This window comes from Epinephelus lanceolatus, chromosome 5, assembly GCF_041903045.1.
Source record: "Epinephelus lanceolatus isolate andai-2023 chromosome 5, ASM4190304v1, whole genome shotgun sequence".
NCBI classification, from domain to species: domain Eukaryota; kingdom Metazoa; phylum Chordata; class Actinopteri; order Perciformes; family Serranidae; genus Epinephelus; species Epinephelus lanceolatus.
The window spans coordinates 33,418,149-33,436,199 of record NC_135738.1 but is presented as its reverse complement, the minus strand read 5'-3'; the positions used below and the strand labels follow the sequence as shown (position 1 = coordinate 33,436,199).

At 39.7% G+C, this 18,051-nt stretch overlaps 2 protein-coding genes across 4 annotated transcripts in view; both read left to right on the top strand.

Moving 5' to 3' along the window:
- Window positions 1-18,051, top strand: part of LOC117262317 (solute carrier family 66 member 2) — an 87,800-nt gene that overhangs the window by 51,377 nt on the left and 18,372 nt on the right. For both annotated transcript variants that reach the window (XM_033635206.2, XM_078168111.1), the window contains exon 4: window positions 1,055-1,271. In XM_033635206.2, coding sequence (XP_033491097.1) covers window positions 1,055-1,271 — 217 coding nt within the window. The remainder of the gene's footprint in view (window positions 1-1,054; window positions 1,272-18,051) is intronic.
- LOC117262315 (sterile alpha motif domain-containing protein 3-like) lies at window positions 8,900-18,046 on the top strand. 2 transcript variants are annotated; one of them, XM_033635203.2, is made up of 6 exons: window positions 8,900-10,986; window positions 13,586-13,682; window positions 14,306-15,262; window positions 15,518-15,685; window positions 15,857-15,952; window positions 16,406-18,046. In XM_033635203.2, exons 3-6 carry the CDS (start codon window positions 14,309-14,311, stop codon window positions 16,436-16,438), a joined length of 1,251 nt encoding a protein of 416 aa, XP_033491094.2. In that variant the 5' UTR covers window positions 8,900-10,986; window positions 13,586-13,682; window positions 14,306-14,308; the 3' UTR covers window positions 16,439-18,046. The 2 variants fall into 2 exon arrangements, with proteins under 2 accessions (XP_033491094.2, XP_078024236.1); XM_078168110.1 differs by lacking the exon at window positions 8,900-10,986 and having other exon boundaries at window positions 11,106-13,682.

The following is an 18,051-nucleotide window of genomic DNA, read 5'->3' as shown; positions in this document are numbered from 1 at the left end:
TATTTAGCCATCAATCCCCTTTAGCTGATGTCAGCTGGGTTTTTTTACAGCTCCATGGTCATACATATGCAATGAGAGATTGTCGATCATCTCACATTATGGTCCATTGAGGAGATGGCTGATGGTGAATGTAGATGTAGAGGGCCTAATGTTTCCCATCATGAGCTTTTCTTGGCAGCTCCTGAACCAGGCTCCGAGCCGTCAACTCAGTCATTGTAAAGCCGATATGAGAGACATTGTTTTAGGTTGTTGGATCAGCTGTGACTCTTTAATGTTTGCCAAATTCAAAGTCATACTCTGACTTTTATACTCTGGCACTGGCCTCCTCTTCCATTCAAGTTGAGTAGCAGTTTCAGAGAACAACATGGTATTTGTAAGTGACTTGTAAAAGCCACACATGATAAATAGAGTGGTGTCAGTGGAAAGACAGTTTTAAGCCAAAGGTAATAAAATTTCTGAATATATAGCCTGGCCTCACCAAAGGCCTCACCAAAGGCCAGGCTATACCAAAGTAATAGAAATGTAAAAGCTTTCGAGTATCTCATTTATCTTTGTTCCATTCACTTATGCATGTGCACAGTATTGATTTAGGAGTGCTGTCTTTGCAGAATTTCTATGCATCCTTTAATGGAACACTGTTATTCCTGCTCTTTCCTCCTCCCGACTTTTTCCCACTATAACGCCCTTGCTGCTTCAGTCTCTGCCTGTCACTCTTGCTCTTTTGTTTCCATCCGCGCATACTGTAAGAACCCTTTCACCCTTCAGCACTACATACACACACACACACACACACACACACACACACACACACACACGCACTTTCTCACTTGCTCTGCTTCTTTATTCGATCGTCTCTCAAGGCTCTTCTGTCTGCTTTCTTTCCTTTTAATCCTCCCACACTTTTTCCCAGTCATCACTTTCCTTCCTGCTTCCTCTCTTCTCTGTCACTTATATTCAATTAAATTTTCCCAGAATGTAAACTGATACTGATGACAAGCATTAAACATGAGCTCAATTGTCTCTCTGTGTTTGCTTTTTTCTTTCCCTTCTCCAGACTTGGACTTTCACTACTTCTGGAAGTGGAGCGCGTTTGAGGACTACCTGCTCTTTTGCTTCGGCTTCACCGTGCTGTGTGCTGTCGTCACCCTGCTGCTCCTGGACTCTGCCGTGTTTGTGGAGACACTGGGCTCCCTGGCCGTGATGTTTGAGGCCATGCTGGGGATGCCGCAGCTGCTACAAAACTTCCAAAACCAGTCCACCAAAGGCATGAGGTACGGCACACTTTTAGGTCAAGCAGAGCTTTGCGGAAGCCCATAACTCACCTCATTCACAATGGCACACAGTGGCACACTGCCCCAGAACTTTAATAGTTCTCACTTATACCTCATGGAAAGTGCTCTCATTAACCTTAATGTCCAGGGAGTGCAAGTCATTTATACTCTCATGAACAAAATATGCTAATAAGGTCATTTATAATCATTAGAGACTAAATGAGGGGGGAAAAAAGCAGTGAGTCAAGGTTTAGATAAACCCAAAGGCTGAATCATAAACATCTATCCAACAGTTATCTGTTTTATTGACAAGGGTGAATGCATTACCATTAATGAATAGTGACACAGTGACACTGATTGAACTTGAAGATGAAAGGTGATGATGATACTGTAACATAACTTCTCGATCGGTTAAAATAATTGACATATCCCCTACAAGAAATGTTCTTTATTGTATGATTACATGTCACATTTTGATAATTCCCGAGGTTAAGAATATATACACATTAAATTAAATTAAATACACATTAAATTCAAGGTGACCTTGAATGGAAAGAGGCAGTAGTGGGCAAAAAAAAGGCTGAGCTTGCATTTTAAATTTTTTTTCTTGTTAAGATTATGTCAGTGTGTGTAAAGTCAATGTGTACACTGATTAGCCTCCCAGGTAGAGTACTGCGAGATCAATTACGCCTCTAATGGCACAAAACCTCATACTAATTATGATCATTATTTCCTCATTATGTCTCTTGTCTGTCATCAGTGCAAATGCGTGTGAGTGTGTGTGTGTGTGTGTGTGTGTGTGTGGTGTAGTTACATGCTTTGCTGGTCACTCATCCCTTAAAGGGAGCCTGTAGAGACCACGCAAAATATACTTACATTTTCTCTCCAGAATACAGCCTTTGTCAATTATCTATTATTTTCAGCAGATATATTTAGGAAGTTTAGAAGTCAGACAGACATAAGTTAACATGCATATCAGGGGAATATGATGATGGTCCTAAAATTAGGATTTTGCTGTGATGTCAAAAGGAATTAGCAACTCTCCCTGGGGTTGGGAGTGGTTTTGTTTTCCATTTCTTGACTCAAAATTCTTTCATACACAGATGCAAAATGGCAAAACGTGTTTTTAAGGAATGCAACAAATGATTTATAGTTATCTAGTAGTTATCATTAGTTGTTTTAAATGTCAGAACATCATGAAAAATGCCCACATCGATTGCCAACAGCTCAAGATAATGTAATTTAATTGCTTCCTTTGTCTGACCAACAGTCTGAACCCTCAGTTTACCATCAGTCCCCACAGATTAGCAGCAAATCCTCACAATGGAGAAGCTGAAACTTGGAAATGTTTAGCATTGTTGCTTGAACAAGACACATTGTTTTTTCTGGAGATGATGATGGAAGTAGCTAAGGAGTGAGCCATCTTTCGTCTGTCTCATTTCTGTTAAGAGTTACACATGCATAGCTGAAGTGCAAGCTGGCATATTAATTACCTAGACATAGGAGTTTAGCTGGGTGGTATTAGAGGATGTAGTTAAAACTTAAAATGTGTTGTGGAATTTGCCACAAGTTTATGAGCAAGGCAGATAAAACAGGGTCTTGCCATAAGAGTTGAGAGCATCTTGCTTGCATGACAACTAAAACTCCTTCTTTGTGGCTTTGCTCTTGCCTGTGTGAAACATGACAATAAAACAATATGTATACGTGCAAGTAAAAATTTACTTCAGGCAAGTAAATTTCTGACCCACTTAACCCTGGCAGTGCTTTGAGCTTTGGTGTCAGCATGCCAACATGCTCACAGTGAGAGTAACATGCTGATGTTTAGTAGGTTCAATGGTTAGCAAGTTCATTTTAATAGGTGTGTTAGCATGCCAATATTTGCACAAAGTACAGCTGCAGCTAATGGAAATGAGTGTTAGTATTGCAGGTTTTTGAGCATAAAACAAATTTTCAAACAAATTATGGCAAGTCATCCTGAAAAATGCAACAATGAATGTCTGTACAGATCTGTTGGCAGTGCCTTCAGTAACCACTGTGTTCTGTTTTAATGTTTTTAATTTTAGATTGAAAAGTCACATGCAACATTGTTTACACAGACAAGCCAGGTTTTGGGGAACACCTGCTGCTGTGATTGACACCCCAGATTAGGTGCTTAGGCTGTGACTTTAACAGGAGTACCTGTTTAGTCTTGGTAATGGCAACAATAGTCTTTTGCAGATGTGTTTCTCATTCATCCGCTTCTCTTTTTCCAGCTTGTATTTACCCATTGTTCTGTCTTAGTTTGCTGAATGTGTTCATTTTTTTGTTGTTTCCGCAAAGAATAAACCATAGGCATAGTGTACACTTGGGAAAAGAGTATAAGAGGAGGTGAGAATGGCCTTGATTCATGAAGATGGTGTTTGTGTTTTTCTCTTAAGAGACAGTCCTTTCACCACAGATAAGTAACAGAAGTGTCATGTCCTGTTTTCTCCACATACTACAGTCTTTGCTGTATATCCACAGTTCTTCTTTACATCCCCCCTCTGTATTTTCTGAGGATAAACCGTCACTCAGTACAGTCCCACTAGCTTGAATGCTGAAACACACACACAGAGGAAAACTACAAATATTTTGTCTCATATCACAGATGCATCCATAAACACAGGAAATAAGCTCTGAATATACTTAAGTTTTGAAATCTTAAAGAAATGTAGTAGTGTATTTAAAAATGCTGCAGTGTAGGTGATTTACTGTATGAATGGACAAGACCTTCTTTCTCAGTCATATGCTCCATTTCACATAAAGTGTCCTCAGGGTGTACATCTGGGCTGGCACTTCCTGTGAGCACCCATTCATCTCAGAGGGAATATCACGGCAAAGATTAAATACGCAATAACACTACATTAAGCCTCTGAGATGATTGATGAATAAGTTAGAAATGTCACTTCCCTAAACTCGGATCTATGGCAAAGTCCCTGCGTACTCAGTGCTGTGATGAGCTAGTGTAAACCACCAAAAACCAACACAGTTTTTTAAATATACATCATATTAAATGACTCTTTCTAGAAAATGCTGTAATTCCAACATGAATGACCTCACTATCGATCTCTGTGGCCTTGGACGAATGACCCTGCAGGGTTGGAACCAGCCCATTCAGCACTTCTGTCTCGGTGGGCATAACATGTTACATCCCTTGACCCTTGTCACACATACTTAAGGATTCTCCCATTTGCGCAGTTAAGCTTGAATAAACTGTTTTCCAGATATGATGATGCAGCACGTAGTCTGCACTTCCTCTCATACTATCCCATGTGAAGCAGTTACTTGTTGTGCAGTCAGTTTCCCCCTGAGTCCTATTACTAAGGTGTGATAGTGAGCGTATGGATCCATTTCATCAAGGACTGCTCACCTTTTCCAGCTCGCCACAAATGATCACCTTCACAAGGGTACATGTTGTGGAAAAGCAGAGAGAGAGAGAGTTACAGAGAGTTCATTTGCGCTCAGCGTAATTAATGCTGCCTGGTGGTCACTGCTGACACTTTGCACACATGCATTTGTGTGTGCCCGCATTCACATGAATGCAAGTACTCCAGGGAAATGGAGTAAGGGACAGAGTGGTGATGGAAAGATACTATTATAAATCGAGAGAGGCAAGGCTTGATGAGGTAAAGAAAAAACAGCACAAAGCATATGTGATAGAAGTGGAAATATTTACGGGAATGTAGATTGCAGAGTTGCCTCTTCTCTTTACTGTACTTCACGGGGCTTTCGCACCTAAGATACTGGATGTGGTTCAAACAAACTGTGTTGGTTTGCATAATATATTTGGTTTGTTTAGATGTTATAAACTCTGTCATTCAAACTCTGGTGCAGACCAAACAACCACACTGGGGCTGCATGGTAAGATGGGTCTTAATTAGGGCTGGGTATCATTTAAAAAATTGCAGTACCAGTGCCAATACCAGTACCCTTAAAGTGACATGGATACCAGTAGAGTAGATACCAGTAAAGTGACATGGATACCAGTAGAGTAGATACCAGTAAAGTGACATGGATACCAGTGAGTGGAGAGGTGTGTAGTATAGCCATAATTTTAAACGTATAGGTGGCATCTCTGTATGCTGAACTGCCAACTCTTGTCAAATACATTGCGCTCCACTTTCCACACCACAAACTGTATAGTGTCTAGCTGATGCAGGGGGACTGTGAACACATAAATAGGGCTAACTGTTAGCATCACACGGCTAAAGTTACCCAACGGTTATTAAAGTGTTTATTGTCAGAGCTGAGCCCTTTCTGTGTCCGTGTGAGTTCGGTCAAACAGCTCAGTGTTTCAGTGTTTCATTCACCAGGAAGATAGCAGCTCTGGAGATAGCTGCAACAGAAATTTTGCTGATCAGCTAGGAATCAGGAGGGTTTGGGATCAGACCCCACAAAAAGTACTGAATGCAGGTATCATTTGAGTGAATACATTTCGATGCTACTTGTTACTGGGTTGTTTCAGTCGATACCTTAAAGGTATCAAGTACCAATGCCTAGTAGTCTCTGAGTAAACTCTGGTCTTTGTTTGTGGTATGAACAGATAAAAGAACAATCATATTAGACTAGTCCATACCCATTGGTAGCTTTGTCACCTTCTATCTATGCCAATCCTCAATGCCTATGTGCAGTTTCACATAGATTGACCATGTCAGTGAGTAGAAAAACGTGGGACAGACAGAATGACTGACTGGCAGTTTCCGTGATTATGTACAGCATACCACACCATGACTTAGTCATACCAAAAATTAGAAAGAAAAAACAAACATTCAGCCACAGGGGGAGCCACAGCGATCGGTCGCATTTTAGCCATTTTTAAGCATTTTTCTGTTGTTATAGCGCCACCCAGTTGCCAATTAGAGTTAAATTTCTCCAGTCACCTTGAGGCGTCCTGTTCTACATATCTACCAAGTTTAGTAAAATTCGATATGGCGGTTAGGCCTAGATAAGAAATTAGCTCTCTAGCACCCCCATTTTGTTTGACTGGGTCAATAATGGAGGGGTCCCCTCAGATTATGTGTGGTCATATGCCTACAAAGTTGCGTGGTGATCGGTGAAACCCTTGAGATGTTATACACCTTTTTGTGATGAGCCACGCCCTCTGCAATATTCATTGCCTTATAGAAGCTCAGTTTTAGTAAGTTTTCCAACTTTTGCCAAGAGGGAACTTTAGATATTGGTCCCTAGATTATGTTTACTGAGTTTCATGCAGATCGGTCAACCTTCTAGGAAGAGATCGATTTTAAGTGTTTTTCAAGAAATTCAAAATGCCTGAAAATCTATATAAGCAGAAGTTACAGGTTCTTGAGGAGAGGCATCTCTGTGCAAAGTTTCATGTCTCTACAACATACAGGGCATGAGATATGCCCATTCAAAGTTTGCAATTTCAATCAGTTGCTATAGCGCCCCCCTTTGGCTAATTGATGTAATATTGCTTCATTTGCATCCTCCCATGACCCTCTTCCACTGTGCCAAATTTCACATGGATTGATCAAGTCAGTGAGGAGAACAACGTGGAACAGACACACAGACACACCCACGCACGTTTTCGTCATTATATAGTAAGATATAGTAAGATGTGGGATTTTAGCATGAATTCAGAGGCTAAAGCACCATGAGATTTACCTCCATCTGCTGATTCATCAAGGAAACGATCCCTCGAGCAAACCATATTACAATCTATTTATGATTATCCTAAATATAGTAGCTATGGTAACATATATGTGGGTTGGTACAAAAGTCATCAAGTGAAAGAGGGATAAAACAGAGGTGTGTTGAGTTTGTGTCCTCTGTGTGTTTTGGCAGGTCTTAAAAAATGAAACATAGCAACCATCCCTTCCTCATCATCACAGCTAAGGCCCCCCTAAACCTGCTCTGTTGGAGCTGCTCAGTGTATCAGACTAGACTGTGCCTGTCCTTGGCAGCTTCCAGGTGTGATTGTGTGTAACTGTGTGATTGAATGAGTCTACCATTTTGCACATTTAGCCCTCTAGCTTATTTCCATTAACTCATAGTGTTTCAGAAATTCAGAGTATGACATGCTGTTCAGTCAAAGCATAAAGCTGTTTGTAGTTGATCATTAAACACTGACTTTACAGAGATGCCAGGTTTTCATCTGACAGCGTTTGAGTTATGCTGCCACCTGCTTGGCATTCAAAAGCTCTCATTACTCGTGTGGAAGCTGCAATTGATTGGTAAAGTTGAGATTTGTTTATATAAACAACAATGTGTTTTTGTGCGTGAGTGATTGCTCAGCACTCTCTGCTCAGCTGCCTGGGGAGTCCGCCTGTTTTTCTCTTCCCTCTCATTAAACTTTATCTATTTTGCCTCCTCTCCCGGCTCTGCACCAAACCTGCCAACTTTCACAATGTCATTCAGTGACAGTGGAGGGGACGCAGGCGGTGGCAGTCCGTCTGTGTCCCGGTGACTGAGAAGTATGCAGACAAATATAGTACTGCTTTCCTTTTCAGCGGATACTAATCTCTGTTAGTTTCCCTTCCTTACACAGTTCCTCTGCTGTGTCTCTCTCAATTCAATTACCACTCTCTATTGTCATGAATGTGATGAATCATCAGACTACCTGCATTCAAGTGAGTCCTGCAAAAAGAAAAAAAAAAACATACACATTAACACCTGTTGCATTATTGTGTGTGTGCTGCATATTCAGCTCCACTCTTTTGTCACTCTTCTCTCGCACTTTCACAACTAGCGGCTTGTTCTTGCTCTCACCTCTGAGTAACACCCTTGAGACGTTAATGGTGGTCCTATTACCATGTCACTTCAATGGCAGCCTGATGGTGGTTTCTCATTTCTCTTGAGGCGGCCATTACCTCGAGGCCAACTCGGACAAAGGGCCAGTACTTTTACTGTCTGGCCCTGGAGGATATGATGCAGACACCGTAATGACCTCTTAGCACTTTGTGACCTGTGGACCAGAGTTGTGTTTCCCAAAAGGGAGCACATCTGAAAGGTCAGTGTGAGGACATGGCCGCATATATGGTACATGCACCCAGTCATTTAGATGTGGAAGGTGATTTAATTAAAGAATAAATCCCTACGCCAACATGCTGGTGTTTATCAAGTGTTGTATTGGTGTTATATTACCTTGTTCACCATCTTAGTTCCTCATGGTAGCATGCGAACATTTGCTAATAAGCACCAGATACTAAGTACAGCAGAGGATGATAGTAATGTCATTAGTTTTGAAGGTGTTTAATCATAAATTTGAAGAAGCATAATGTTGAGTATCCTGCTTTCAAAATGAATAATAAGAAAAATAATTAAGATATTTGCCAAAACTGGCAACTCGGAGCTGACTTGGAAAATTCAGGTTTTGATACAGTACAGCCCTGGACAACAGTAAGTGAAACACGTTTGCATGTGTCAGAATATTTGATAATATAATAACAGTTCCAAGTGCTTTGCTGCGGTTTGTTGAAAAAAGTAGCTTTAAGCTACAGCTGACAACACTGAAACATTTAGTTAATTAATAAAACTATAGTTGGTTGACAGTGTGAGGATTAGTTACTTTTCTCTAATTTGCATCATTGTAAATTCATTATTTTGGGTTTTGAACTGTTGTTAACTCAACTTACTCACATTCAAGCACTTTTTTATGCCTCTGACTGTCAGTCATTATATTTTTCTGGTTGTCTATACGTACGCAAGTATGCCTTGTGTGTGTACCTATGTCCCATTATTGTGAACGCAATATCTCAAGAACACCTTGAAAGATGTTTTTTTTAAGTTTTGCACTTGAACTCAAGGATGAACTGATTAGATTTTGTTCGTCAAAGATGAAGGTCGCTGTGTCCTCACACAACTCAAGAATTCATTCACTAATTATGACAAAATTTTACACAAATGTCTAATAAGTGATGACATTTCATATACAAAAGGTCATTTTCACTGTTTTCTGCAAAATTGCTTACTTTGGGCATTATTCAACATTATAACTCAGGAATAGAAGAGGAGATTTTGACCATATTTCATTTTTGGGTTTGAAACTTCAACAACACAGTATACATCTTATACTCCGTATACATGCACCTTGGAAGTAGATGAAGTTGTGCTAGAAACCCTCACCCTGCCTCTACATACTTCACATTTGGTCAGATACTGAATTGATGGCACTAATATTATGTGTACATCTTTAAACTGTGTTGATGGTATACATCCTCTACACTGTAAGACCGAACAGTAAAAGCTGGTTAAAAAAGATGAGATGTATTAACTCATAATTTAAAAACCAACTATTTCAGCACAAACGGGCTGAGTCATTTAAACAAATTTCCAGTTTTAAGTTTACAGTCATTTACTACTTTGATGATTATGATGTATTGTACTCAAATCATCTGACAGCAACTCTTAATCCACGTGATGACGTCACGTACGTCCGTACGTGCTTCGACGTGCCTCTCCGGCCAAACTGGAAGTTTGTCCGCCATTACTGCCACTCGCGCTTGCGGAACTTGCAGCAAACCGCCCGACCTGACGGACCTGACCCGCCGTTCTTTTCTGCCGCCGTGCTGATAGTGCTGACCGCCATTATTCTTATGTTGTCCTTGGTCGTCCTACTTTGGTGAGTTACTTCTTGGTTTGCATTTCATAATTTGCGTTGAATTACTTTGTTCATTAAATGCATTTGTCTCAGTTCAAACTTAGTTTAAGCACTTGAAAAAACGTGTCTGTTAACGTTAAACATAGGAACTGCCTCAGTGAAAGTGGAAAAAAATTCAAAAGTTGAAACCAGTAACGTTATTTTAATTTGTTCCTCCACTGAAGTGGACAGTTTGTATTAACGTTATCTTTCATTAATTGTGCATACTTTAAACTTTTTCAACCATTAAACAGTGGCATCTGACAACATTTTTACTTAGCATGCATGTTCAGTCACTGAAATTTAATGGTTGGCATCGAAGTTTTACCTTAATTTAATGCTATAACATTGTTCCATGTGTAGTGTGTTTTTGTTAGGTGAGCTAATAATCAAATTAAAGCCTGTATTTTTTTGTGTGAAATAATCCCATCGCGATCACGGCCAAGGTCCAGTGTCCACGGTCTGTGCGCGGTAACCTAAGTGTTATTGAAAACAACTGAAAATCAGTGATGTGCTAAAGAAAAAGAAATCCCAGGTCCTTATTTACTTGCTGCAAGCTTTTATTTCTTTTATGTTTAGTGGTGTAAGGACTGTTTTGACGATATGTATTTGTTATGGATAATTAAAGATTTTTACACTGCCAGTGTTTAAAAGTATTAAGTAGCCTGTTAAAACGTTTGCACAGTTACACTCAGCAAAGCCTTTATGCAAGCAAGGCATCAGTAAGATATACATTAACCTGCTGACTGTTAATTCTATGTTGCTCCTCACTTTGTAACATGTCAACATGCAAGTAAACCCTACAGTACAAAGAAATAGAAAATAAATATGTTAATTGTTTTAGACAGCCCCCTTCACCCAAATGAACAGTTTTTTTGTGCTTGGATTTTGTGTATTACAGTCTGAAACATCACTGTATTTCATGCAATGCCTGTAATGTTAAGTAACTGATAAATGTTCAATGATATTGATACAAAAAGATTTCATTACATTATAAAGGTTGCAGCCTGTCTAACTTTTAATTCTCTCTCTTTCTCTCTCTGTCTCTCTCTCTTTCTCTGTGCAGGCTGAAACTGAAGCAACAGGGCCTTCAATCTGGTATGTCTACTGAACATAATGTCATGTAAAACTTCACCCTGTTTTCATTCTGTATGTTAGAGTCGTAAATTTTGGGGGAATTTTGGTTTTGCAATGGCTTGGAGGTGCAAACTTTGTGCTGCTGTCTTTGATAAAAGGACACAGCTGCTTGAACACTATCGTTTGCATCATAGCAATTTCTCCTCAGTCAGTCCATTGCCTTGTCTCTATGATGACTGTGTCTGCACATTTCATTCATTAAATGCATTGAAAACTCACTTAACCCGGTTACATACTCAGACAGTAGTGCAAAGTGACAGTCTGGTGGGATGTGTGTCATTTGTCTGTACTGTGTGTAAGATCAAACAACCTTTTAATGACAAAACTCTTCTCAGTCATTTAAGGACACATTTAAAACAGAACGAGATGGTGGATTGTCCATTCAAAAATTGTCACTACCGTACTAATGTGTATTCCTCCTTTAATGCTCACAAAAGTAGGACTCATCCAGACTGTGAAGTCTCAGCTTTTAAGACTGAGATTGTCTTAACAGAAACTGATTGCCAACCAGTTCAGAGCCAAGATGAATCTGATGAAGCTGGTCCCTCTTTTCTTGAGCTGGATGCTCCAGAGTGTAATTCTCCTGGGTCTGGAGTTGACAGTGGTGAATTGCAAGCTCAACTGAGAAACAACTTGGCTTCTTTGTTCTTGAAAATGCACAGTGTTCTGCATGTATCAGAGATGGCGATACAAGACATAGTTGAAAATTTGGCACAAATATTCACATTGTCCAAACCCCTTATGAGAGACTCAATCATCAAGGTGTTAGGAGAGCATAGTCAGTCTATAAATGATGCTCTTCTTAATGAAATTGTGGAAGCTGTCATGAAAAGTAATGTTTTTGTCAGCGCTACTGTTGAGGGTGCAGAGTTGTCCACTGCTAAGCGGAGGAAAGCATTTGTAAGGAGTAACTACCCTCTGGTAATGCCAGTACAGTATGCTGTGGATTCCACTGGGCACACAGCAGTGTATGTTCCAGTACTACATATGCTTCAAACAATGTTTAAAAATACAGATCTTCTTGACAAGATTCAAGAAGCTAAACCATCACCACCTGGAATGTACACGTCTCATGAAGATGGAACATATTTCCAAGAAAATCCATTGTTGTCAACAGGAGAATTGAAGTTGTCACTGATTTTGTATGTGGATGACACTGAGCTAGGTAATCCTTTAGGCACATCTAGAAAGATCCGCAAGCTTTGTGCAGTATACTGGTTGCTAGCCAATGTACCCAGTATGTATAGGTCCAGCCTTCATGTCATACAGCTAGCTCTGCTGTGCAAAGTACCTGATTTGCAGAGTTGTGGTTTTGAAAGTGTTCTTTCACCTTTGTTGAAAGATTTGAGAACTCTTGAGCAGGATGGCATCTTTATTGAACCTGTCAGCCAATGTGTAAAAGGCACTGTCATGTGTGTTGCAGCCGATAATTTGGCTGCTCATGGTCTTGCAGGCTTTGTACAGTGCTTCAGAGGAGACTACATCTGCAGATTTTGTGTCTGTACTGCAGCTCAGATACAGTCCAAAGAAGTTTCTGAAGGAGAGTTTTCCATGAGAACAAGGACCTGCCATGATCTTCATGTGCAGAATGTTGTGCAAGGAGAAAATGTGTCTCATTTTGGCGTTAAGGGTGAGTGCGCTCTCAGCAAGACACTGCAGCATTTTCATCCGATTTCTGGTTTCCTGCCTGTTATACTTCACGACCTTTTTGAGGGTATTGTGCCAGTGGAGTTGGCCTTGTGCATCCGTGAGATGATACGTCTTAAGTACTTCACACTTGACTATCTAAACACAAAGATTCGCACATTTCCATATCAGCACTCTGATAGGCTTGACAAACCACAACCAATCCCAAAAACTTTTGCTGCCAAATTAAGCATTGGCGGGAATGGGCATGAAAATTCCACTCTGCTGAGGTTATTGCCTCTCATGGTAGGAAGTAAAGTTCCTGAAGGAGATGAAACATGGGCCATATTGATGGACCTAAAAGACATTGTGCAGCTGGTGTTGTCCCCATCTTTCACAGAGGAATCCATCCAGTACATGCAGACTAAAATAAGTGATCACAGACAGGGTCTTCAAGCAGTATTTCCAGACTTTAAGCTCAGACCCAAACATCATTACATTGAGCATTACCCAGAACTGACACGGCGTTTTGGCCACTTGTTAACCTGTGGACCATGAGGTTCGAGGGAAAACATCGCTTTTTCAAAAGGGTAATACATGACACACAGAATTTCAAGAATGTCTTGAAAACTCTTGCTACCAGGCATCAGCATATGATGGCATATCACCTCAATGCCCCATCTTTTTTCAGACCCCACACACAAGCCTCAAGTGTCACCTCGGTCCAAGTCGAAACACTGCCACAAGTGGCCAGAGACTTCATACAGACAAAGACAGATAGCCAAAACATATACAGTACATCAAAGGTCTCCATAAATGGCACAGAGTTTGCAGAAGGAATGTTTGTTTCTGCAGGCCAGACTGGAGGACTTCCAAAATTCAGCAGAATTGAACATGTATTGCTTGTTAACAACTCTGTGTCTTTTCTTTGCAGGGACTATGAGTGCTGGTACATTGAGCATTTAAGATCATTTGAGCTGACATCTACAGGCAACTTCCTTGTGCATCAGCTGGCAGACTTAAATGACACAGTAAGCCTCACAGGATACATTATTGATGGGCATTTGATGTTGACGCAAAAAAGATTTATTTTGATCAGAGACTTGCAGCATTAACATGTTTTTAGAAGCAGGGACCTGTGCCGTAGTGCTGGGCAATATGGACAATATCAAGATATTTTGACCAAATACCCCTATTAATATTTCAACAATATTGTAGGGATGATTGTTTGTGCTTTCACAAAATATTTACACAATGAGTTTTGATAAATAATTATCAGTAATGAGGATATAATGACTTAAGTTGGTACAGGCAAATAATAGAACAGCTAGATCAGTATGGTAAGTTAAAAAAAATAACATTACTTTATTGTAATGCAGCCTTTAAAATCAGGAAATGACAAAACTTGTGCCATATCGCCATATGACCATCTCATATCATGATATCCTTACATTGCTCAGCTCTATTATACAGTCCCTTGAAACAGTGCCATCTCCTTAAAATGACTGGCACCAATCATAACCAATGATTTTCATTGAAAACTGAAATATGAAGGAAATTGTTGGCAATTCTTTTGCAAAATCCTGATTGTGCATTGTCCAGCCAAATGGTTCTCATTAATGAATTTTGTCTCTCTTTTCCTTCTTAATGATAGGAAATGGCAGCTCAAAACTTCCTTCTTCATGTCCATACCTCCCCAGACATTGTCAGAAAGATGACTTTAAGTTCACGTCCAGAATCTGTGGATGAGCTAAAAATTATGATGAAAGAAAAGTTTAGGCTAGACAGTGACTTTAGCCTAGCATACGAAGATCCAGATTTTGATAGGCAGTTATGTTCACTTGTAGATATTGAAGATTTTCCACAGAAGGCTGTACTGAAAGTGATCAGGTCCGAGAGTGATGCCAGTTCAGTAGCATCAGACGACACAATAATATTGCCTCATGCCATGACTCCAGGCAGGACTGAAAGATGGCCTTATGTTTTTCCAGTGCCGACTTTTTCTCATGACGTAGAATTCTCACTTGGTGAAGGAAATGCTACATATGAGAGAACAGGGAGAACTCTTAGGTTATCTAAGGGACAAAAGCATGACATTCTTGAGACCCTTGCTAACAAAATGCATAGCTTCACAGCATACCCTGAGGATAAGCACTTGTCAGTGGTAGCAGAAGCACTTGTCACCAAGCATCCCTGTCTTAAAGAGCCAGGATCTCAGACAGGATGGTATGGTTGGAAAAATAGTCTGAAGTTTAAAATGGGAAACTACCGCAGTAAGTTGAGTCGTGCAGGGATTTTTGAGGTAGCTGTGAATTCTGGGAAAAGGAGCAGAAACAACCCAGACAGACAATGTCCCCATGCTAACATCAAAAGACCAAAGAGGGCAGAGGTGAATTTCCTCCCTAATTTCCCAAGAGGTGAAGATTCTGCAAGCCTTGAACAATTGAGACTCCAAATTGTGGATGAAGTGAAGATGAGTGACAAGAACCTTTTCCTGATTGGAAAGTTGATGCAGACCACCTTTGCCCTGCGGCGCAAAGAGGTCATCAGTGATGAGTCACCTGTCGATGAGATCCTGGAATGCTGGCCTGCCCTCAAAATTGAGTCACAGGTAATATATGTTTCTTATGACACACATTTGAGTAGATGTATTAAATATAATTCTTTTGTGTGGCTGTGTCGGTGAGAACTTAAACAGTCTTACTCTAATGTAGATTAATTTTTCTCCAAAAGCTAACAAGTGGTTATAGTATGTCAGTTTACAGGCATTAGTGTGGCAGTTTCGATTGCCATGTGTCTTACTTTTTCTTCTCAGAAAGGATACATACTACACTCTGAGTTAAACAGTCATTTTATTTTTTTACAGATCTGTGCAGAGTTTCACAGAATCTCAAACATCAACCTGAAGAACAGCTTCTATGCTGAGTTGGATCAACATGCTCCCCGTTTTCTGAGCTTGTTCAGGAAGAAAGCTGCACGCACAGGAAAAATAGCAGAAGTCCTCAGTGAGATTTTCAGGATTTATGACCTCCAGGTAAGTTGTGTAAGCTTCTTGGTGCTTGATAATGATGCTACAGTAGAGTTTTGTTATTTGGTAGGACTCTGACCTCTAAAGACATAGGAGGGCTCTTTGTTATATTACAGTGTTGTGTGGCTAGGCTGTCTACCAGCCATAATAAAGCAATTATATGTTTTCACACCCAAGGAACAAGTTGACATCCATGTCAGACGTGCTGCTGTCCTCCGTGCTCTCCCTGCATATTTGCATGAGGACGACTCCGGATTTCTGAAGCAATGGGATGTAAGTCCGTATATTATTTTTGGTCAAAGAGTTAAATTTTTTCTGTTACTCGAATCTAGAAAATCAGTGGGTTTTTTTTTAGTTATTTAAAAATTTCAGTATTTGAATATTACACAAGTACATTTGAAAAACTCAGAGGATATGTTTCTTTCCAGAAAGCATGACCTGGTTACTCAAGATAATCCACAGAGCTTGAATTGCTAGAATGCTAGCAATTTTGTGTAGTTCGGTTGAAAGAAAATAGTGCCGCTTACATGAAACTGCTTGCAACAAGGTCTGTGGACTATCTTGAGTAAGTGGGTCATGATTTCTGGAAAGAGATATTGCAGAAAAGGGAAAAGTCCATTCTTGGCTGCTATTTGTCCATAACAATGATGTATTTGCTGCAAGTATCTTTGGGAAATAGCTGAGGCAGTTTGGGGTTACAGGTAACATCTCTGTTCTTGTCTGCAGATGTCACAGTCTGACGAACCAAACATAGTCTGACGAACCAAACATCGACAACGTACCAGTTGGGCTCCTCTTGATCAGTGCCAATTCAACAGATGCCACATTCTTCTGCCCAGAGAGGATTGCAGTCGTGCTTGAGGGTAACATGGTTATTGATCTCCCCACATTCGCTGACGCATTCGTCATGCTTTTTGCACTGATTTATGCGCTGCATCTAAGTTACCCAAAAGCCTTGGCCAATACATTTGACTTTACCCAGAAAGTCTTGATGGGCCTGGAGGATGGGAAGCTGAAGCCTAGGGTGTTGAGCCTTAAAAATGCCATTTTGGCAGTGGAGTAATGTCAAGTGTATGGACAAACAAAAACATGGTTGCTCCTTTACTTGATACACTTGCACAGGATGCACATGATACACTTTTTTTTTTCTTTTTTGAAAACCTCTTTAGAGATCTGTTTCGACAGTATTCTCAGTGAATTTTGAATGTGTTACTGTTCAAAAGTAATGTTTGATGTAGTGTTTGTACTCTGGATATGTAAAACTGAAATAGCTACAGCAGTACAAATATCTTTTCAAAAACATAACTGAAATGTGTTTTGACAGTAATGTAAAACAAACACAATTGATGGACCTGAAAGACATTATGCAGCTGGTGTTGTCCCCATCAATAGTAGTACAAACAATTTTGAATGTGTTACTGTTCAAAAGTGATTTCTGATCTAGTGTTTGTACTATATGTGTATAACAGAAATGGCTACAGCAGTACAAACCTTCTTTTTTTTTTTTTTTTTTTCCTGTAAAATATTTTATGTTTTGGAAGTAATGTAAAACAAGTAGCTTCTTAGTAGGGCGTTCATTTTGCTATACTGTTTGTACTGCTGTAGCCATTTCTGTGGTGTCGTTAATGTATGAGGGATGATCAATTCAATTCAATTCAATTCAATTCAATTCAATTTTATTTATAAAGCCCAATATCACAAATCACAATTTGCCTCACAGGGCTTTACAGCATACGACATCCCTCTGTCCTTAAGACCCTCACAGTGGATAAGGAAAAACTCCCCAAAAAATGAACAGAACTGTTTATGATGATATTGGATTTTAATGATTGTAGCGATTATAAGCTCTTCAAATTTTTTAAGTAACCAAACAGATATTACTGTGTATTTTATCAGTAAACAGTTTTCTTGATTGATTTTTTCCCCCACCCAGAAAAATTGTGTATTTGTAAGATCACATATGTGTTTGTCCACTCATAAATGTGGTGGTTCTTTCTTCCACCATTTCCTTAGGCCTTTGCACTGTTTTACTTAAGTACTACCAGTACTGTATTTTTGATGTTACTGTTGGAGTGTTTGTACTGTATGGAAGTTAATAGGGTTGGAGATATCCTTTATACGGTGACAGTTAATGATCAGATATATTGCCATGTTCACAAGCTTGCAATTCCTTTTATTTTTATATACATAATGGTCATGACAATATTGGAAGATTTTTGTTTTAAAAATTTTCATGATGTATATCAGTATCATGATAAAACTTACCTGTACCGTGAAAGGAATTTATTGTCCACTTCTAGAGGTGATAATCCTCTTGCCATTTTCAAAAGGCACTTGCACTGTTACTTTGCTGTTACTTGCTGTTACTTAAT

Bases quoted from the DNA above. Each gene is read 5' to 3' on its own strand.
- LOC117262315 (XM_078168110.1), top strand. From the start codon at position 13,206: ATGAGGTTCGAGGGAAAACATCGCTTTTTCAAAAGGGTAATACATGAC. The intron at 15,263-15,517 runs GTAATATATGTT...ATTTTTTTACAG, and splicing joins CCCTCAAAATTGAGTCACAG to ATCTGTGCAGAGTTTCACAG. The intron at 15,686-15,856 runs GTAAGTTGTGTA...TTCACACCCAAG, and splicing joins TCAGGATTTATGACCTCCAG to GAACAAGTTGACATCCATGT.